Source organism: Macrotis lagotis, chromosome X (assembly GCF_037893015.1).
Source record: "Macrotis lagotis isolate mMagLag1 chromosome X, bilby.v1.9.chrom.fasta, whole genome shotgun sequence".
NCBI classification, from domain to species: Eukaryota; Metazoa; Chordata; class Mammalia; order Peramelemorphia; family Peramelidae; genus Macrotis; species Macrotis lagotis.
The window spans coordinates 193,840,982-193,864,922 of NC_133666.1; the positions used below are offsets into that span (position 1 = coordinate 193,840,982).

At 33.6% G+C, this 23,941-nt stretch overlaps 1 protein-coding gene across 1 annotated transcript in view; it reads right to left on the bottom strand.

Annotated features, from left to right (window-relative positions):
- The window catches only part of LOC141499734 (solute carrier organic anion transporter family member 4C1-like), a 126,539-nt gene that overhangs the window by 34,578 nt on the left and 68,020 nt on the right, over positions 1–23,941 (bottom strand). Inside the window, exons 7-9 of the mRNA XM_074202409.1 lie at positions 21,354–21,498; positions 20,624–20,819; positions 3,341–3,494 (exon numbers count right to left, since the gene is read on the bottom strand). Coding sequence (XP_074058510.1) covers positions 3,341–3,494; positions 20,624–20,819; positions 21,354–21,498 — 495 coding nt within the window. The remainder of the gene's footprint in view (positions 1–3,340; positions 3,495–20,623; positions 20,820–21,353; positions 21,499–23,941) is intronic.

Sequence of the window (23,941 nt, forward strand, 5' to 3'; positions counted from 1 at the left end):
AAATTCTATAAAGTGAGGGTAAGGAAGGAGAATATTTCAGGAATGGGAATATCTTTGCAAATAAGGAGACAGGCAATAAAATATAATGTATAAAGAATAGAGAGATAAGCTTGAAAGAATTGAAGTGTATGAGAGGAAGAGTAATGTAAAATCAAATTATCTAAAATAGTTATGAGAAATTATGAATGATCTTAAAAGCTAAACAGGGGAATTTATATTTTACTCTGGGGTTAATAGGGAGCCAATACATTGAGTAGGGAAATAAGATGGTCAGATTTGTGATTAAGAAAAACCATTTCAGCAACAGTTTTGAGAATGAACTGGAATAGGGAGAGATTTGAGCCAGAGAGAAAATTAAGATGTCATTGAAATAATCTGGATAAGAATTCATGAGTGCCTGAACTAAGATAGTAGCTGTGGGAGAAGGAGTGATATGATAGGGATATGGAGGTAGAAATAGCAAGATGATGAAAAGCTCAGGGAAAGACTGGGACTGGATATAGAGATTTTTGATAATTGATTTAGAGATGATAATTAGACTCATGGGAGTTGATAAAGTGTACAAAGAGAATAAGGCAAAAAGAGAAGAAGGGAGGCTAGGAGGATATTCAATTGAGTGTAATATTGTAAAAGCCTAGAGAGAAGAGAATGGTTAGTAATGTCAAATACCACAAATGAGAAGGATACGGAATGAAAAAAAAATCATCAGATTTGGCCATTAAGAGGTTATTGGTGGGGCAGCTAGGTGGCGTAGTGGATAAAGCACAGGCCTTGGAGTCAGGAGTACCTGGGTTCAAATCTGGTCTCAGACACTTAATAATTACCTAGCTGTATGGCCTTGGGCAAGCCACTTAACCCCATTTGCCTTGCAAAAAAACCTAAAAAAATAAAAGAGGTTATTGGTTATTCTGGAGAAAGCAGCTTTAACAGAGTAATAAGATTCAAAGCTATACTGCAAAGGTATTTGAGGTAATTGAGAAGAGATGAAGAAAACATAAAAGAAAGGTCAATTTTTTAAGGTGTTTGATTACAATTGGAGGACCTAAAGAAGGGTGGTTTTTTTTTTTTTAAAGAAGATGGGGAGACATTTAAAGTAAGTAGAGAGAGAGAGAGAGAGGTAGAGACAGACAAGGGAAACAGCAAGACACACAGACAGAAAAAAAAAGAATGAAAGAATGAATGACATTGCAATTTTGGAGAAGGGAAGAAATGGAATCTAGGACACACATAAAAGACTTATTATTGGCAAGGAGAAGTGCAACATCTGTCAGAGGAAGGGAAAGAGAGAGAATGGGAGATGACAAGATGTTTTGAAAGGAAGAGAATGGGATAAGCAGAAGTCCAAATGGATTCAATTTTATCAGTAAAATAAGAGAAGTCCTCAGTTGAATGTAGTAAGAGAAGAGGATGTCTAGGAGGCTTGAGAAGAAAAAAAATTAGAATAGTTTCTGGGTGGTTTGAGAGGAAATCAATTAGAGAAGAATAAAAGGTTCCCCCCTGCATAAGTAAGGGTCTAGTTGAAGTTAGATCACATGAATTTATAATCCATTTCCATAGTAGCTGTGTGCATCCAGAGGTGAAGTTTGACATGTGATGAATGGCAATAGGACAAAGGCTTGAGGTTCTTGGGCACAAGGGATAATATAGAGTAGAAATGATTATAGGGTCAAGATTAGAGAAAACTGGAATATAGTGATCTGAAAATGTACTGAAGGGTGGGGGGAACTGGAAGTATCAAGGAGTAAGTTTCAATTTTATGCACTATTAACCTGGTTCTTTCCCAGGTTTCTATTCTTGACACTCTATTGCCTGTCTTTTTTTTTCTTTCATCTTCATTTCTCTTCTCTTCTTTATAACCTCCTAATGATCTTATCAGCTTTTATGAGGGCAATCATAACTCCTATTCCTATACATGTACTTTCTATTTCTCTTCTAACTTTAGACCCACATTAACAACAGTCTATTTTGAAAACTCTACTTGGATTCACTATAGATATTTTAAAGCCAACATTTCCCAAATGGAATTAATTTCCATACCCTCTCCATAATCTCTTCAATTAATATCTCCTCCAAACTTCATTTCTATTGAGAGCACCACTAACTTTAAAGTCATCCACCTTTAGCAATTCAAAATAAACCTAGACTTTCTGCCTGCTTTACTCCCTACATGTGATTATTTATCTAGACTTGTCAGTTCTGCTTCCAAGTCCCCTTGTAACTATTTCTTTTTTCTGGTCACATAACCAAGTCCTTATACTTGCCTGAGCTACTATAACTTACTTCTAAACAGACTTCTTTCCTTTAGTTTCTCTCATTTCCAAACCATTCTTCATGCACTTGCCAAAATAATCTTTCTAAGGCAGATGTCTGACAATATCACTTCCCTGTTTAAAATTTTTCAGTGGTTCCAGACATACTTTAAAGTTGAGGTTATGAAGACTGTATTGTATCTTAGAAACATAGGAAATCACTTCATATATACAATTTGTGTCAAGTTTTGTTATCTCTTCCTTTACATCTCTAATAGCATATCTTTATATCAACCCAATCAATTACTACCTTGTTACAGGTCATCATGTTTGTTTAATTAGGTGACTGCAATGATCTTCTGATTGATCTTAGATCTTAGATCTAAGTTGTCCTAGATTCCTAGATCTAGATTCAGTTGTTAGTAATTTTCCTGACCATTATCACCCCTCTTACACACTCTCTGTCTCTGTCTCTCTGTAAAAGCCAATGAACCCCAGTTATCTATGGTATCAAATGTTAATTCCTTTCTCATGCCTGTAACTCTGTCTCTCATAATCTCCATCTTTTGGCTTTCTCCAAGTCTCATCTAAAATCCCACCTTCTACAATAAGTTTTTCCTGATGCAACTTAATGCAAGTATCAAGTATCCCTCTACTGATTAGCTCCAATTTATTCCCTATATATCTTGTAGTTGTTTATATGTTGTCTCCCCATTAAACTATGAACTCCTTCAGGAAGGGGATTGTCTTCTGGTTTTCTTCATATTCTCACTGCTTGGCCCAGTGCTTAGAACATAATAAATGCTTGTAGACTGACTAGTTGTTCTGAAATTTCCTGGGTTAAAGTATTTAAAACTTGGTCAGAGTAAAATAACTGCATTCTGAAAACCTACTTACAACTCTCAACTTGTGGCTTTATAAGATGACTTTGGTAATACTATGTAACAATAAAGGAATGTTTCTAAAAAGAAAAAAATTTAAAAAACTAATCAGAATAGATGTTCATGTAAATATGGTAGGGTTCTAAGCACTAGAAATATCCTGAAAAGATGGGTTCCTCACTGTTGCTGAAGAAATTTAAAATGCATTACCTTTTGATGGTCTATTGTATTTGAAGACGTACAAGCTGCAATGCAGGGAGAGAAATACTGGAGACTGTCTCTTCCACAGATAGGATAATAAAATGAACGTGAGCAATTACACTTCAAATTACAAGGGGCTGTGATGTTTCCTATGCTTTCTGCTCTGTAAGAAACAAATTGAATCTCTGTTTTATAAGTTAATGGTCACTTTAAAATGTAGGTGTCCATCTAAAAATGAGATCCCTACAGAACAGTCATGCTTAGAGGACATATAGTTACTGTAAGGATTTATATTAATAAATGACATAACTCTAAAGAAAAAAATAGTGTTGTTTACATTTTATTTATTGGATATATAGAATATTTTTATTAATAAAAAGGGTTGCATAATTAGGCTGTAACATATGGTAAAGTAGAAAAGGGTCTGGAGTTACAGGATCTGATCAAATTTCACCTCTGATGATTATTACCTATATATTCTGGTAAAGCCATTTAATTTCTCTGTATATCAGTTTCTTTAGTTATGAAAAAAGTTTGATTTAGATGCTATCTTAGGTAACTTCTGATTTTAGATCTATCATTGCCTAATTGATTTTATGATAATTGATCAAGATGGATTTATTAAGTATCTACTAGGAATGTAAGATATACAAACTACATACATACATGTAAACTTAATAAATACATTTTAAATATATATAGTCAAAGAAAGAATCACAGAAATGATAACCATGTGAAAGAGAATAACAATAAGGCAACATATCAAAAATTCTGGGAAACAGATAATATAGTCTTTAGAGAAAAACATTATTATCTCTGAATACATATATTAACAAAATGGAAAGAAAGGTAGGATTAATGAAATGAATAAGCAATGAAAAATCAGCAGAAAAAAACAACCCCAAAATAAGAAAAAAGAAGAACTATATAAAGTGGAAAACAAAAATGATTATTATAATTGAAAATAAAAACTGAAATCTGGTTCTTTTAAAAGGTACAAAATCAACTAACATTAGGAAATTTGATTAAAAAAAAGAGAATGAAAATCAAGTTACAAGAATTTTTTAAAAAACCATACAATCAGACCAGAGGAGAAAAAAAAAACCTTTTTCATCCTAGTACATACATAACAACATGCTGGTAAAACTGAGAAGTTAAAAGAAAAATAGACTTAAACTCAAAAAGTACTTATGAAAATAATATTTTAAATAAATTAATCTAAGAAAATGAAACTAAACCAAAAATAAAGACATTTAGAAACTTGTCTGGAACAGAGAGATTTGTAATTATCAATTAACAAATACTTAGATTACACAAATTTTCTCAAAAACTGATAATAAAAATACTTTACAAATTTCTTTTTATTAAACAAATATAGTCCAAGCACCTAAAATAACTACCCAAAGGATAAAGCAAAATTTATATTTGAAGGATAAAACACAGACATAGATACATATACAGATAAATGCCACTAATGAATAGATTAAAAAGTCATATAAAATTCTAGGAAAAAAGCATATAGCAACACATTCACAAAATCATTCACTATGACTACATTGTATTTAAACCATCGATTAAAGGATGGTTCAACATAAGGAAGACAAAATTGTGTCAAAAGTAACAACAAAATACTCCAACCACATCATAGATAATATTAATAAATGTAGAAAAAGTCCCTGACATGCATTCATTTATGCCCGAAACTCTACAAAGCATATATAGAGACATTTTGATATGATAATATATATATATGTATATATGTATTTACATACATATATGTAGCCTCCAACTAGGACAATTTGCAATGTGGATTTGCTAGAAACTTTTCCAAAAATGTAACAGTCAAACAGGAATATCTTGATTGTTCACTGTGAGTTGATAATATTCTAGAAATGCTGATTATAGCATCAAGAAAAGTAATATAATCAAATAAAAATCAGGATTACCTCTGTGGGCTGATGAAAATGGTAGTTTATTTATAAAGTCCTAGAGAATCAGAAAAGAAATTTACTACATAAATTAATATCTTCTGCAATGTTTCAGGTAGTAAAATAAATCAGCAACAAAAAAATCAATGGCATATGAGTTAACAAAATCCAGGGAGAAAAAAAAGAATAGGAAGCTTTTTGAAAACATCTACAAAAAGCACATCTATCTAATCTACCTAAGCACATCTAAAATAATTATTAAACAATAATTTAAGAAATAAAGAATTATTTAAAAATGTTTGTGGTCAAGCTGCTTCAACACAATGATGATGACTAATTTACATATTCAGTGTAAAACAAATCTAAAGCAGAACTAAATTAACTATTATTTTGAGTAAACAAAGGACTTAGAATGTTAAAATTTTTTAAAAATAGAATAAAGGGGAAATAGTATTTTCAGAACTTAAGTTGCATTAGAAAGCTGTAATAATCAGAATAGTTTTGTAATGGTCAAATAATAGAAAGCGAATCTGTGGAAAAGCTTGGTTAAGAAAGAATCAGAAACAATCAATCTCAATAATAGTGTTTGACAAGCTGAGACTATGGGAGCATAACTTATTTGACAAGAATTGCTAAGAAAACTGGAAAGTGGTTTGACAGAAATTTTATATCACATAAGCTGAAAATATTTATGAAATATTTAGCCAAACCAGGGTTATATATGCCAAAAAATAAAATATAATTTTATCATTACTAATTATATATTCTATCTATAGCTGAACTTTTTGTGGTAGCAATGAACTGGCAACAAGATAGATGCATATTATTTAGGGACTGAATAAAAAGTTGTGGCATATAATAATAATAATAATAATAATAATAATAATAATAATAATGGAATATTACTATAATGTAAGAAAAACTATTATGAGGAATTCAGAGAAGCATGAGAAAAATTACATAAACTGGTACAAAATGAAATAAGCTCAGAACTAAGTAAATATATTTAATGATTTCAACAATATTAATTAAAAATAAATACTTAAGTAAACACTATATAATTACAATGACAAGTTTTGCACTAGAGAAGTGATGAGAATATATACTATAATGACTCAGCTTGATACCAAAGAGGCATTAGAATGTACCTCTTGGCTTCTTTTGTAAAGGCAAGAGCTATTTGTTTTATTTTTTTTTAATTTTTCAACATTCATCCATATGCATATATATGTATTTTTAAGTTACAAAATTTCCTTCCACCCTTCCTTCCTCTCCCCACCCCAAGCCAGTGGTGAACAGTCAGGTTAATATATATATATATATATATATATATATATATATATATATATTTATATTTATATATATTTTTAGGATTATTGCAAGGCAGTGGGGTTAAGTGACTTGCCCAAGGCCACACAGCTGGGTAATTATTAAGTGTCCAAGCCTGAATTTGAACTCAGGTACTCCTGACTCCAGTGCGGATGCTGTATCCACTGTGCCACCTAGCCACCCCCTACATATATATATATATGTATTAAGTTTTTGCAAGGCAAATGGGGTTAAGTGGTTTGCCCAAGGCCACACAGCTAGGTAATTATTATTAAGTGCCTGAGGTCAGATTTGAACTCAGGTACTCCTGACATCAGGGCCGGTGCTCTATACACTGTGTCACCTAGCTGCCCCATATATATTTTTGATAAACATTTTTACAGATTAGTCATTATTGGTATTATGAATTAGGATTAGGGGAAAGAAAATATAAGAGATAATTTTTATAAAGAGTTCTTCAGATCCTGAAGGTTTTTTTTTTTTTTGGTCTGGTTTTCTTTTTCTTCTTCTGGATGAAGATAAACATTGTCCTTAGTCTAATGTGGTTGTCCTAGCTCTCTGCACTGCTGAAAGGAGCTGCTTCCATCAATCTGCTTCCATCTCATGATGTTATTTTTAATATATATATATATGCAATGTTCTCTTGGTTTTGCTCCCTTTGCTCAGCATCAGATCCTGTAATTCTTCCATGCTTCTCTAGAGTCCAGCCATTTATAGTTTTTTTACAGACCAATAATATTTCATTGTATTCATGTACCATAATTTGTTTAGCTATTCCCCAATTGATGAGCATCCCCTTAATTTCCAATTCTTTGCCACTTCAAAAAGAACTACTATGGAAATTTTGGAACATATGGGACTTTTTCCATTTTTTAATGATTTCTACTGGATATGGGCCTAGATGTAGAATTGCTGGGTCAAAGGGAATGAAAATTTTTATTGCTCTTTGGGTACAGCTCCATATTGCTCTCCAGGATGGTTGGATGTGATCACAATTCCACCAGTAATGCATTAATGACCCAATCCTCCCACAACCTCTTCAGCATAGATCATTTTTCCTTTTTCTCATTTTAGCCAGTCTGGTAGGTGTGAGGTGATTATCTCATAGTTGTTTTAACTTGCATTTCTCTAATCAATAATGATTTGGAGCATTTTTTTTGTATGATCATATAAAGCTTTAATTTCTTCATTTGAAAACTGTTTATTCATATCCTTTGGCCATTTATCAATTGGGGAATGACTTGTAACCTCATAAATTTGATGCAATTCTCTATATATTTTAGAAATGAGACATTTAATCAGAATTCCCAGGAAAATTGTTTCTCACTTTTCTGCTTTCCTTTTAATTTTGGCAGCATTAATTTTATTAGTGCAAAAGCTTTCCTATTCAATATAGTCAGAATCATTTATTTTGCAGTTTATGATGTACTCTTAATTCTTGTTTGGTCATAAATTTGTCCCCTTTCTTTAGATCTGATAGAGTATTTCTTGGTCTTTTTATTTATCTGTGGTGTCATTCTTTATGTCTAAATCCTGTACCCATTTTGACCTTATATGTGCACAGGGTGTGAGATGTGGATCTATGCCTAGTTTTTGTAATACCATTTTCAGTTTTCCCCACAATTTTTGTCAAATAGCAATTTTTATCCCAGAAGCTGCTGTCTTTGGGTTTGTCAAATAGTAGATTGCTGTAGTCATTTACTATGGTTTGTTTTGAATCTATCCTAATCCACTGATCCATTACTCTTTCTTAACCAGTACCAGGCTGTTTTGATGATTGATGGCTTATAGTACAGTTTTAAATCTGGTAGAGTTAGGCCAACTTCCTTTACATTTTTTATCAGTTCCCTTGACATTCTTGACCTTTTGCTGCTCCAGATGAATTTTGCTACTGTTTTTTCTAGTTTGGTAAAATAGTTTTTTGGTAGTTTGATTGTTATAGCACTGAATAAGTAATTTAATTGGGGTAGAATTGTCATTTTTATTATATTAGCTCAACCCAACCATGAGCAACTGACATTTTCCCAATTATTTAGATCTGACTTTATTTGGATGAGAAATGCTTTACAATTGTGTTCATACAATTTTGGATTTGTCTTGGGAGGTAGATTCCCAAGTATTTAATGTTATCTATTATTACTTTAAATGAAATTTATCTTTCTCTCTTTTGCTCGTGTGTTTTGTTGTTCATATAAAGAAATGCTGAGGATTTATGTGGGTTTATTTTATATCCTACTACTTTACTGAATATTTTTTAAGTGTTTCAAGGAATTTTATGGTGATTTTCTCAGGTTCTCTAAGTATACCATCATATCTGCAAAGAGTGAAACTTTTGCTTCTTCATTGCCAATTCTGATTCCTTCAGTTTCTTTTTCTTTTATTACTAAAACTAGCATTGCTGATACTATATTGAATAATAATGGTGATAATGGGCATCCTTGTTTTACCCCTGATTTTACTGGAAATGTTATGAGTTTATTCCCATTACATATAATATTTGTTGATGGCTTTTAGATAGATACTATTTATTATTTTAAGGAAAACTCCATTTATTCCTATACTTTCTAATGTTTTTAATAGTAATGGATGCTTTATTCTATCAAAGGCTTTTTCAGCATCTAATGAGATAATCATATGATTTCTGTTGGTTTTGCTATTGATATATTCAATTATGTTGAATGTTTCTCTAATATCGAACCATTCCTGCCTACCTGGAATAAATCCTACCTGATCATGGTGTATTACTCTAGTAATAACTTGTTGTCTCATTGCTAAAATTTATTTAAGATCTTTTGCATCATTTTTAGGGAGATTGATATATAATTTTCTTTGTTTTAGTTCTTCCTGGTTTAGGTATGAGCACTATGTTGGTGTCATAAAAGGAATTTGGCAGAACTGCTTCTCCTACTTTTCAAAATAGTTTATGTAGAATAGGAATTAACTGTTCCTTATATGTTTGGTAGAATTTACTTGCAAATCCATCTGGACCTGGACATTTTTTCTTAGGAAGTTTATTGATGGTTTCTTCAATTTCTTTTTTTCTAAAATAGGGTTATTTAAGTATTTTATATCTTCTTCTGTTAACCTGGGAAGTTTGTGTTTTTGAAAATATTTATCCATTTCACTCAGGATATCAAATTTATTGGTATACAGTTTGGCAAAGTAGCTCTGAATTATCTCTTTAATTTCCTCTTCATTGGTGATTAGTTCATTCTTTTTGTTTTTGATAATTTGGTTATCTTATTTCTTTTTTTTAAATCAGATTAACCAAAGGTTGACCTATTTTATTATTTTTTTTCAGAAAATCAACTCTTAGTTTTATTTATGAGATAAATGGTTTCTTGATTTCAATTGTATTAATCTCTCTTATGATTTTCAGAATTTCTAATTTGGTATTTAATTGGGATTCTTTCATTTGTTCTGTTTCTAGCTTTTTTAGTTGCATACCCAATTCACTGATCTCCTTTTTCTCTATTATTTTCATATAAGCATTTAGAGATACAATGTTTCCCCTCAAAATTGCCTTGGCAGCATCCCAAAAATTTTGGTTTGATGTCTCTTTAGTATCATTTTCTTGGATATAATTATTGATTATTTCTATTATTTGCTGTTTGATCCACCCTTTACTTAAGGTTATGCTATTTAGGTTCCAATTAGTTTTTGTGCATTGATAGCATAGTGGTGAGCATAGGTACCTTTCAATTTGTCTTTGGTTTATCTTTCCATGACCCTTTATTATATGTAACTTTTAGTGCATCATGGTCTGAGAAGGGTGTATTTATTATTTCTACCTTTCTGCACTTGATTATAAGGTTTTTTGTGCCATAGTGCATGCTTAATTTTCGTATAGTTGTCATGTACTATCAATAAAAAGGTATATTCTTTTCTATCCTCATTTTCTCCAGAGGTCTATCACATGACCTTCTTAACTTCTTTCTTGTTTATTTTGTGTTTAGATTTATCTAGTTCTGAGAAAGTGAGGTTGAGGTTCCCTCATTAATAAAGTTTTGCTGTCTATGTCTCCTTGTAATTCACACAACTTTTCCTCTAGGAATTTGGATGCTATACCACTAGGTACATACATGTTTAGTAATAATATAGCTTCAATACCAATGATAACTTTTGAGAAGATATAATTTCCTTATCCATTTTAATCAGACTGATTTTTGCTTTTACTTTATCTGATATCAAAATCACTATCCCTTTTGGTCTTTTCTTCAACTGAGGCATATTTTGCTCCATCCTTTTAAATTTTCCCCTTGTGGATCTCTCTGTTTCAAATGTGTTTCTTGTCATAGTGTAGGGTTCTGGTCTTTAATCCATTCTGCTATCCATTTCTGTTTTATGGGACATTTCATCCCATTTACATTTACAGTTACTAATTCCATAGTTCTGCCCATGCTATCTTTCTACATTTATATTTTTCTCTTCCCTTTCCTCTTATTTCTCCTCACCAAAATTTTACTCCCTTCTTCTTTAACTTTTCTTATGAAATTTAACTTTCAGTTTATTTTCACTTTTACCTTTGCCTTACCTTTTATTAGTCCCTTCTTCTCTCATATTTCCCTTTCCCCATTCCCCCTTCTCTGTAGATTAGGATAGATTATTTTATTTTAATTTTTTGACTATATTAATAATAATAATAATAATAATAATAATAGGTGCAGCCAGGTGGTGCAGTGGATGGAGTTCCTGCCCTCAAGCACCCGAGTTCAAATCTGGTCCCAGATACCCAATAATCACCCAGCTGTGGGACCTTGGGCAAGCCATCCCAACCCCATTGCCCTGCAAAAACAAAAAAAAAAAGACCCAAAATAAAATAAAATGATAATAATAATAAATAATTAATAATAAAGAATCAACAACAATAATAACAATAATTAATAATTAAAACAGATAACAACAACAACAACAACAACAACAATAATAATAATGGCAGCCAGGTGGCGCAGCGGACAGAGTACCAGCCCTGGAGCCAGGAGTACCTGGGTCCAAATCTGGCCTCAGACACCCAACAATCACCCAGTTATGTGGCCCCAGGCAAGCCATCCATCCTCAGTTTCCCTGCAACCCCCCCAAATAATGATAATAGTAAAAAATGTGCTACAGTCTGTGTTTCAACACCTCCAGCTCTGTCATGGGTGGATCACATTCTTTATGATTAAGTCCATCACAAAAGTTACTTCCATATTTTTCCATTGTTGCCATTGCTGATCACAACTCCCTCCATTCATATTTCTCCACTACCATATACTATATTTTCTCTCTCCTTTCACTCTGTCCCTCTTCTTAAATGTACTGTAGGGTAGCTGAGTGGTGCAGCAGACAGATCCCTGGCCCTGGGGCCAAGAGACTCTGAGCCCACATAACAACTCTTAGGCCCAGCATCTACCTAGCCCTATGTTCTGGACAGGCCATCCATCCCAGCCCCTTGCAAGAAGTAAAAAAGAAAATGTGTTATATCTGACCACTCTCCCCCCACAGTCCATCCTCTCCTCCATTACTCACACCTCGCCCTTCCCTTGTCCCCCTTCTCTCCTTCTTACTCTAGATGTCTATACCCCATTGAGTATATATGCTATTTCCTATCCTAGCCACCTCTGATTAGAGCAAAGATTCTCATTCCCCCTTGCCTTCCCCCACCTTCCATATCACTGCAATAGCTTATTACAATAGAAAAATATCTTATTGTTTGAAATATCTTAGCCTATTCCACCTCTCCTTTTTCTTTCTTCCCTTACATTTCCCTTTTAGCCATTGACTCCATTTTATACTATATTATATCTTCAAATTCAGCTCTCTCCTGTGCTTCACCTATAAAAGCTCCTTCTACCTACTCTATTAAATGAGAAGGTTCATATGAGTATTTTCAGTATCATTTTTCTATGCAGGAATACATGCAGTTCATCATCATTATGTCCCTCATATTTTTCCCTTCTCCTCCACTCTCTATGCTTCACCTGAGTCCTGTATTTGAAGATCAAACCTTCTGTTCAGCTATGGTCATTCCAACAGGAACATTTGAAATTCCCCTGATTCACTGAAAGTCCATCTTTTTCCCTGGAAGAGGACATTCAGTTTTGCTGGGTAGTGGATTCTTGGTGGCATTTGAGCTCTTTTTGCCTTCTGGAATGTTATATTCCATGTCCTATGAGCTTTTAATATAGTTGTTGCTAAGTCCTGTGTGATCCTGACTGCAGCTCCATGATATTTGAATTGTGTCCTTCTGGCTGCTTGTAATATTTTCTCTTTGACTTGGGAGATCTGGAACTTGGCTATAATATTCCTGGGGTTTTCTTTTTTGGATCTTTCTCGGGGAGATCAGTGGATTCTCTCAATTTCTATTTTGCACTTTGCTTCTAGGATATTAGGGCAATTTTCCTGTAGTAATTCTTTGAAAATGAGGTCAAGGATCTTCCTGATCATGACTTTCAGCTATTCCAATAATTTTTAAATATCTTTCCTGAATCTGTTTTCCTTATCAATTGTTTTTTCAATGAGATGGTTTACATTTTCTTCTAATTTTTCATTCTTTTGGTTTTGAAGTATTGTGTCTTGATTTCTTGTAAAATCAGCAGCCTCCCTCAGTTTTATTCTACATCTGAAGGATTTATTTTCCTCAGAGAGCTTTCTTATCTCTTTTTCCATCTGGCCAATTCTGCTTTTTAAAGCATTCTTCTCCTCAATAACTTTTTGAACTGTTTTATCCATTTGACCTATGCTAGTTAATAACATGTTATTTTTTGGATCTCCTTGACTAAGCTGCTGACTTCATTTTCATGTTTTTCCTGCATTTCTCTCATTTCTGTCCCCAATTTTTCTTCTATTTACCTCACTTGATTTTCAAAGTCTTTTTTGAGCTCTGTCATAGCTTGAGCCCAATTTCTGTTTTTCTTGGTGTCTTTAGATGCAGGAGCTTGTATTTCCTCATCTTCAGATTGAGTGTTTTGATCCTTCTTGGGATCAAAGGCAAAGTGTTTCTCAATGGTGTTCCTCTTTTTTCTCTGTTTACTCATTTCCCCAGCCTGTGCCTGGTTTTGGGGTGCTTCCCAAGTTTTTGAGTATTATTGGGACACCCCACCACAAGGATCTTGGTGTGTGAGTCTCTGTCTTCCCCCCCTCATCTGTGAATGACCACAAGTGCACCCCTTTGCCATAGGTCTGAGATGGGGGGGCCCAGCTGTTCTATGGGGGGCCTAGACTGTGATCAGGATCTGAATCTTGTCAGAGCCCCAGAGTCCTTTTCCAGGGACAGAGGACAGACCTCTGCAGTCTCTCTCCACTCCCCTATCTAGGCTCAGCACTCAAGCCTGGGGGCTCCTGCTTATGGCCTTTGTCTGCTTCTGGTTCCTGGATCTGAGCTGTCCAGCCACACTGCTTGCTGAGTGCCCTGAGGGCTGGGCTTCATGCTCTTGCTCTGCTAGAGGTCCCCCTGCTGATTCCCCAAGTCATGCCCAGTGCTCCCTGGGGTGTAGATCAGGAACCTGCCCCTGCTGCCTTGAGCTGTGGCTCCCAGCACCCTGGGGATGCCTCCAGGAGGCTGAAGTTCCTTCGCTCTGATGGGCCACCCCTCTAACCCTGTGGAGCAGAGTCTTTCTGCTATTTTCCAGGTTACCTTGGGCTGGAGAACTGCCTCACTGGATCCCTCTCTGGGTTCTGTCTCTCGAAAATTTAGAGTACTTAGTTTATAAGTTTGGAAATACTGGAGAGAGAGCACCTAAGAGACGTTCCTCTCCTGTCACCATCTTGGCTCCACAGGATAGATTTTTTTTAAACTCAAGTGGGGATGTATCTTTTCCCCCTCTGGGCCAAATCTATTGGATAGAATTTACTCAGTGTTCACACTCTCCCTTCTTTCCTTCTAAAATTATAAATTTTTGAGCCTCTTCACCTGGTGTTATTTATCACTCAAGTACCATTAATAAGATATCATCAACCACAGTTTGATTATTTGATTGCTTCATAAGCTCATGATGTTATAAAAGTATCATTACAGTTTGATTGCTTGATAAGCAGCATTTTCTCAAATTACAACAAATTATAATAACTTTTTCCTTTTCAAGTAGCTTCCAAGGACACACAATCCTTCTCAGGAGCCAAAGTAACATCCAAAGCCAAATCATTACCTGAACTATTTGTATCCCTCCCCCCAAGCCTATTTTCTCTCACACTCTACTCCCTCCTCCCTACCACTTGTTAAATAAAGCAAGGATTAAGTGAAAGCCTGATGTAATTAACTCAAGAATCTTTAAGGGCTTTTAAGTGCTGGGAGGTTCTGGAGGTCTCACATGAGAACTTTACAAATGTCTCTAAGTATGGAAGACACTGACTCAAGACTACCCAGTTTATGATGCCCTCATCAGACGAAGTGCTAAGCTTTGTCAGCATAGCAGAATTAAAGTAAGTCAAAGGATAATGATAAACTTAAATTTAAAGTTAATACCTCTGCTTTTCATCAGGGCTTTTTGTCTCAATCATTGTGATGTTATCTGGACTTCTTCAGTGGAGAGACAAGACCCAACTACACTCATATCTTTTAAATCCAATCTCTTTAGTTATATTGGATACTTTAATTATCCTAAAAGTAGCCAAGTTCTTAAGAATTAGAAGTGTTATATCTTCCTTTTACAGTTGTATACAATTTGATGGTCTAGACCAACATTTGCTTTGCTTTGTTTTTTCCTTCCCCTTTTCATGTACCTTTTTATGTAACTCTTGAGTCATGCATTTGATGATTGAATTCTCTGTTCAGTTCTGGTCTTTGTGTCAGGAAATTCTGAAAGTCCTCTTTTCATGGAACATCCATCTTTCTCCCTGATGGTATATGCTGAATTTTGCAGGGTTGTAAATTCTGGACTCTCATCCCAGGTCCTATGTCCTCTGATATATGGTATTCCAGGTCTTCCAGTCCTTCAGTATTGAGGCTGATAGGTCCTGTGTGAGTCTTATTTTTTTCCTTTGTATCTGAATTGTTTGCTTTTTGCTGCTTGCAGTATTCTCTCTTTTATTTGAGAATTCTAGAATTTGGCTATAACAGCCCTTAGAGGTTTTATCCTGGTGTCTCTTTCTGGAAGGGTTCTATATATATTCTTTCAATGGTCATATTGTTTTCTTATTTTAACAGATTTGGACAATTTTCCCTAATAATTTCCTGCATGATGTTTTCCAGTTTTCTTTTTATATAGGCCTTCTAGTAGTCTGATAATTCATAGATTGTCTCTCCTGGATCATTTCCAGGTCAGTTGTATTTTCTTAAAGATGCTTTATGTTTTCTTCAACTTTTTCCTGCCTTTTTATTTTGTTTGATGGAATCTTGTAGTGTCATATATTCATTGGTTTCTATTTGTTCAATTCTAAATTTTAGAGTTTTATTTTTAATTACCTTTAGTATTTCCTTTCTAAAGGTGTTTAATCTCTGGTAAATTTTTCATAATTTTCCTGCATGACTCTCATTTCTTTTTTCCATTTTATTTCTTCCCTCTTCTTTGGTTTTTTGAATTCTTTTTTAAGTTCTTTGATGAACTTTTGTATTTGAATCCAATTAATAGATTGTTTTGATATTTTTCCCTGTGATTGATTTTTCACTAATTTCTACTTCAGACATGGCATTGCTATTATCATTGTCTGTAAAGTAGTTTTCTATAGTGAGCACCATTTTAGCTTTTTTTTTTTGCTCATTTTTGTTGTTTTAGCCCTGCTCCTGGGATATAGGGAGTATAGATCTAAGATTTTTTTTTTTGCTGGGACTGGGGTCTGATCTTTGTCTTGTCATTGGCCAAGATGTTGCCTATGCAGTCCAGGCCTTGCCTTTGCAGAGTTTTGTTTCCTTCTTTATGTGCAGGTTTTGACTTAGCAGTGGTTTGTTCCCAACTCAGTCCTGTCTTTTACCTTGTTGTTCCCAGAGTTCTGATTTTATTTGGCATTGGAACACTCCCTGCTGGCTAGCAATTCAGCTGCTGGAAATTCCACTGTTATCAAGGTGTTGGGACTTGGATTGCACTGTGGATAAAAGCCTCCTGCTGGCTTTCCCGCTCTCCCATCTCCTGGGTTTTACTTATCCTTTTCCTCCAAAGAGAAAGACCTTCACTGAATATCCTCCATGATGTCTTGTCTCCACCCTGGAAGTTTTTCAAGGCAAGAACTATTGATGTTGAATTCAACATATACTATTGGACTTTACTGATTTGTTAGTCCTGTTGAACTGATTTCTTAAAATTATAATTATATAATTACATAACACACAATTCTATAGTTATTCAAAAATAGAAAACATACTTTTCTCTCTTTGAAGAGCTGGGGGACTGTAAGAAATATTACATAGCTTTCAAACTGTTCCAATGTGTTGGTTATTCTTACTGAAGTTCTTTTTCTTTCCTCTTTCTTTTTTTATGTTCTTTATTATAAGATAGAGCTCAATGGATAGGGGTGGGATAACAGGAAACAAAAGACATAAAAATAAAATAAAATAACAAAGCATTATTAAAGAATGACCATTGGTTAGATCCAGAAAACTGACGGAAACATACATTAACTCTTCTTGGTACATAGATAAACTATAGATACTCAATTGCAGAAGTTTCCAGAAATGTATGCTTGGATGGTTTGTTTTTGCTTAACTATTTTGTTGCAAGCAAAGGTTTTATAAGTATTAACGTTATTGTAAAATGACAATAGTATTAAAAATCATGCATTTAGAAAGCTGGGCAAATGGTAAGATCATTTATCATTTATCCCTTAATTGGGTAAAAGAATTGTAAAAGTTCAAATTTGGCCTCAGATACTTAGTAATTACTGTGTGACCTTAGGCAAGTCACTTAACCCCACTGCCTTGCCCAAAAAAACCCAAAACAAAATAGATAAAACACAATTGGGAGTTGCAAATGAAGGTGATGTTAAGGGATGAGCGAGAAACACCCTGGAGAAAGGGGGGAGGTGGAATTGTTAAGTTATTTCTCACAAAAGAGGCAAGAAAAAGCTTTTGCAGCAGAGTGGGAGAGAAGGGATTGAGCACCTTACTGTCCAGGCCAGTTGTCTATCCTTTCAAACTCATGAATCAGCACCTTTTTAAGAAAGGAAATATCTTTCTGGTTTAGTGGTTTCTTGAATTTAATGTCTAAGAAAGCTTTCTTAATAAGAACAGACTGTTTTGGGCATAGTTCTGTTTAATAAATAGCTAAGTTGTGAAGGGGATACTAGGTAGGGTCAGGAAAACCTGAGTTCCAAACATCTTAGATGTTTTCTAATGCCTTACTTTTCTCAACTTTTAAATGAAGAGAATAATACCACCTACTTCCCAGAATTGTTGTGAGGATCAAATGAGATAATTGTGAAGTGCAAAGAATAGTGCCTGGCACATAGAAAGCTCTTAATAAATGCTTGTCCCTTTCCTTCTCTTCCTGACCTTCCCTCTCTTCCTTACCATAATTAGAAATATGATATATTCATTTATAAAATGGAAGAGAATAGCAGAATGGATTAAAAAAGGGAATTCTACAATACATTTATAAGAAATGTACTTAAAATATAAAATATAAAAGTTCAAGTGAACTAAAAATTGCAGGGGGTGGCACTGTACATTTCCAATAAGACTACCCTAAATAAAGACATGATAAAGAGAGATGTGTAGGATTATGCTTAAAGGTACCAAATGAGATAATATCTGACTTAATAGCAATATCTGAATATATATTTGTCATACACATATACTGAATAATTTCTAAATATTTAAAAGAAAACTGCAGAGGGAAATAAACAATAAAAGAAATAATAATAATAATAATAATAGTAATAATAATAATAATAATAATAATGAAATTGGAGACATTAATGTACTTCTTTCAGATACAGAAAAATATAACCAAAATTAAAACACAAAGGACCTGAATAGAACTTCAGAAAAAATAGAGTTGACAGATTTCTGAAAAAATACTGGGATGGGAAAAGAAAGGAATTCATATATTTTGCTGATAAATATGACATTTTTGGAAATATTAATCATATGTTGGGGCATAATGACAATGAAAAATGCTTAAAAGCACAGTGCAATAAAATTATATTAAAAGGACCTATGAAGAAAGAATTAAATTGAGAGATCAAATAACTGAATTCTAAATAACAGATGAATCAAAGAACAAATTATAGAAAAATAGAATTATTTTACCCAACAAAATGAAATAAAATACCAAAAGTAATGGAATGCAGCTAAAGCAGTTGTTAAGGAATTTTCTGTATTTAAACAAGAGATTTATAAGCTTCTGAGGTTCTGTACACATTTAGCAGTCAAATGAAGACTACAGAACTTCTTTGAATAATGTTTCTAAATTCATAAAATAAAGTGTATAGTGTTTTAAAGGAAATTAATCATATAGAAGCACTATTATTGAAATATCTAAAAAGTTCACGGACTCCAGGTTAAAAATATCTACTCAATAAGCTTTAAAGCAATCAAAGAAAGAAAAAATCAATTAATTGTTTATGAAATTAGGTTCTAATTAGTGTTAATACTGAAATCTGTAAATAGGTAGGATTATTTCAAGTCACACAATTTGAAGTTATTAAAAATTGTAAACTATAGCAATTATTACCAATCCAATGGACATATGTACTTCCAATTTTAAAAAAAGAGACCACTACATGGGATTCATTATTTACATTAATAGGGATTTAGTTGTAAACAAACAAGTAAAATGACAAAAACACACTACTCAAAATCTCCCAACTACTTGATTAAGCAGAAATTTTGGAAACCAAGGAAGAGATTAGTACAACTGAAAATCAATAATTCTATTCAATTGACAACTAAAGTATCACATAGTTTTTTGAAGAAAAAACAAAAAAACTAATAAAATAAACATATAATCTGACTTTCAAAGAGCAAAGAAAATCAATTATTCCTATCCAAAATGAAAAATAAATCACAACAATTGAACAGGAAATAAAGGAAATTGTCAGAAACTAGATTAGAGAACTTCCATTTGTTATATATCTAGTTGGTCCAATTGTGTGATTTTTCTCCTGTATAGGTGAACAGGGTGGAGAGAGGGGAGGGTAGTGCTCACCAAGGAAATGGTTTTAGCAAGATATGATCAGTAAAGGAGTAGAAGGTATTCAAGGGGGAGGACAGTCTATAAATGTGGAACCAGCTAACTTTAGAGTCAAATTTGGGAAGAAAGGAAAGGAAAGGCCAAGGCAAGGGTCATAACCTGGAAGAGCACTTAATTATGGATGGATTAGCAGTTTTGAAAATGATGAATTAGTTTAGAAAGAATAAGATATAATGACAAATTGAAAGTTTTTGTCAGAGAGGAATTTCAGAATTTTTGATCATTGAAGTGGAATATTTATAGACAATGGTGAGGTTAAAAAATATAGTCCTTCCTGTGTGGAATAAAGGTTTAGATTATGAGTTGAGACAGCTTAGATATACAATCAATGGAACACTAAATCTGGAATGAGGCTTGAAACTTTGAGTATAAATATGATCTCAGACACTTAATTTCAGTTACTCAGTCTCAGTTTCCCTATCTATAAAAGGGGAGGGGTATTAATATCATCTGTCTCTCAAAATTGCTGTGAGGATAAAATGAGAAATTTGTAAATAAACTATACAAACCCTGAAACTCTATTTTTAACTATTATTATTATTGAAGGAGTTGATAGATTGAAAGACTGGGTTATCACTGAAGTCCCCAAGTACCAAAGGCAGGAGAAAACAGCACTAATAAAATTCTTTCTTTTCCAAATTTTTATTGTACAATCAGCAAGTACAAAATTTAAATTGCTACATTTTCTATTATTATTGTGATTATTATAATTTTTAATATCCTCCAAATTTTCACAAATATTAGATTTATCTTCACATAATTTTAAGTTCCTTGAAAGCAACAACTGTATCTTATGATTTATAAACCCATGCAGTGTTTTATATAGTATCAAACACATATGCTACTCACTTTGTAAATACTTGATAATGACTAATAGATATGTTTTTGGATTGTAGTGTTAAAATATCAAAAAGATATTAAGATATATTTACCCTTTATATGGTTGAAAAACTCCAGCAAAAGCCTCATTTGGACATTTCATAAAAATTAAAGTCATAGTCAGCATAAATGATGCTGAAGATGAAAGTGCTGCAAATTTCATAGCTTCTTTACATGACATTCTGAACCTGGAAACAATGACACCACCCAAAATCTGACCAAGAGCTGCTCCAGGTATTAAAACAATTCCTAGAAAGAAACAGACCCAACAGTTAGAATATAAATGAAACACAATCAATCACAGAATAATTCACAGTGATATTCAGAAAAAAAGTAAATCACCTGCTCAACAAGTTAACAGTAGCATACTTTTCTCTCTCCCAAAAGATAATAAAACTGGGTAAGTAGAAGAAAGGGAGGAAAAGAGAAAAATAAAAAAATGAAAATGATAAGTGGATAAGAAGAAAGTATAAAAGTCAATAGAGGAGTTAGAAAAATCAGAGGAAAGGAAGGAGATTTTAAAAAAAGACAATCCCGGAGAGAAGAGGATTCTGGAAACTCCCTTCAGCTAAATTATAGTTATATTCTCTCTCCACCATGCCATGCTATCTCCCCACTTCTGTTTAAGAGAATCTCTTCTTTGATACTTTAAAAAATGTTGCCAAGGGCCACATTAAAATCTGTATAAACTAAAAGTTTTAACAATAAAGATATTAATAAATAGCTCATGTTTAGGATAAAGGAAAATCCAATGATGTTAATATAATGGAGAGTACACTCTACCTCCAAGGGTAGCTGCATAGCTGGATGACTTTCCAAATTGATTTTCTATATATTTAGGCAAAAAGGTAGCAAATCCAGTAGTAATCAAGGCTTCTGTGGTAGTGGACAGAACTAAAAACATAAAGGCAGGATTCTTCAGCAAAATCTATAAGTAAAGGGTTTCAAGTTAGAAACTAGAGTATTTATTTAATTTCCTTAAAAGAATAATTCAAGAACTACAAAAGACATCTTAAAATGCATAATCTTTATTAGAACTTGACTCAGTAAGTTTTCTTCTATGTAGTCTCTTTTCTTGGTGTCTATGATGCCTCTCTTTTAAAGTTTTAAACACCTTTCTCATTTTTCTGGCTCATTATCCCCTTCCCATTTGCTAAGCATGAAAGCTTGTTTCCCTTTCTCATCTTCCTATAGGCTATTTCTTTGTTCTCAGTCACTCTTATGGTTGAACTCCAAGAAAATGACTCTCAAATCTATATACCAAGTCCTCATATCTCTCCTGTATTCTAATACTGAATTATCAATGGCCTTTGGACATCATTATCTGAGTGTCCCACTAGCATTTCAGATTCAAAATTTCAAAATCATAATTCATCATTTTCTACCCTGTACCTAAACCTCATCAATTTGACACATAAGGCTATTTGCAATTTCAATGTAACTTCTCATCCTTATTTGATATTATTCCCTGCATGCATACCACATCCCAAGAAAACTGGAAAATTAGATATTAGAATTCAGGATTCCAGTTTCCATGTACTTAACAAAAAGAAAAAGATGAGGAAAAATATTTATTTTGTTTCTACCCAAGAGGTTACATTACAAGAAGTATTCAGGCATTTTCTGAAAAAAAAATAGATTATTGCTAAATGGTTATATCCTTCCTGATTAGTATTCACATGTATTCCTTTTCAAACCATTTTCTATTGTTTCCAAATTGATATTCCTAAAACACATATTTGACATGTCATTTTATAACTCAACATTAATTAGTAGTTCTCTGTTGCCTCTGGAAAAAAGTACAAACTCCTAAGTATAGCATTTAAAATGCATAATAAATCATATTTTTAGTTTTTTCATATTATCCCCATCATGATTTTTTGTTATAGTCAAGCTGTTATCTATTTCTCATACATGTTATTCCACCTTCTACCTCTGGGATTTTGCACAAGATACTCTCTCCCACCTGTGCTCCCTATTTATTTAAGTCTCTCAGGAGTATAGGGTTTTCCTCTTTTGATACATTGATGATAAGGGTCCCAAGGTCTTCTTAAAATTTTTCTTTGAATTATCAGAGTTCAATATGTGGAAGCATATACACTGGTGATGGTGGCATGATACTTTTCAGCAAGTGGCAATTACATTATTTTGAGTCTTTTGTCATTCCCTCCTTTTGGTATGCATACACACTTGTTGACTACATTATTTTTGATTGCAAATCCTTTACTCCCCATCATAGTGATCACTCCCAAAAAATGTGTATTTAGACAAAGTACTTCGACTTCAGTAAGTTGGGTTTTCATTCGCCAATCTTGTTTCAGTCAGGTCTGCTATTTGATACACTACCTGCTGAGTTCTCTCACAATAAAATCTGTTCATCTTTTAGGTCTAGTAGATTTCTTATCCATAAGCATGTACACATCCATGTACCAATGGAGTAGAATCAGCTTAGCAGAGTTTTTTTTTTTTTTAACATCTTTGTGTTTTTTAACTACTGGATGGGGTTCCCAGTCTGCTGTGATAAACAGGTCAGTGTGGGTGGAGACAATTTTTAGCACATTCTTTCTAGTCCCTTCCTTATCTCAGGAGGTAAGCAATATGGACCTTAAAAAAAGCTGTGCAGACACCCAGGGGGATATTGAATCCTTCTGCTGCTTCAGTCCAGTAAGACTATGATCAGAGCCACTTTTGTTCATGGTTGTGACTACAGCTCCCGTATCCACACCTGATGTTTTGTCACTTGCCATGGTACTTTTAGGTAAAAATGGTAAAATGGTATGGGTGATATCTTTTGACTCAGACATAAATTGGATTCAAGTGAGGCAGAATTTGTCAAGCTGTTGGCTTCACTCTCTATTCCAGAATCATCGAAGTCCAGTGGCAAGACAAAAGTCAAGATGACCAACTTTTCTCAGTCTCCTTTGCTGGATCCTCATCCAGGTCATACCTACCAAAAATTGGTATACCTCAGAAGTCTTTCCTGGGTCTTCTCATTTCCTTCTATACTACTGCACTTGGTAAGCTCATAAGCTTACCAAGGATTCAGTTATCCTCTCTTTGCTGCTGATTGTCAGATTTAGCTGATTCAATTTTGCACTTCAACTAAGATGGTCAAATTTGGACATCTCAAACTCAACCAAGATAAAACAGAATTATCTTTTTCCCTTAAACATTTCTCTCTTTTACTTTCAAGGGTACCATATCCTCCCAGTCAACATTAAGTGTTAACTTCAATGCCTCATTCCATTTCAGCTCACAATCTAATTTATTGCCAAATTCTGTCAATTTTTCTGTGATAACATCTCTCATATTCTCCCTTCTCTTGGCTGATACTCTCACCAGCCTGGTGCACCCTTATCACCTCAAGCCTA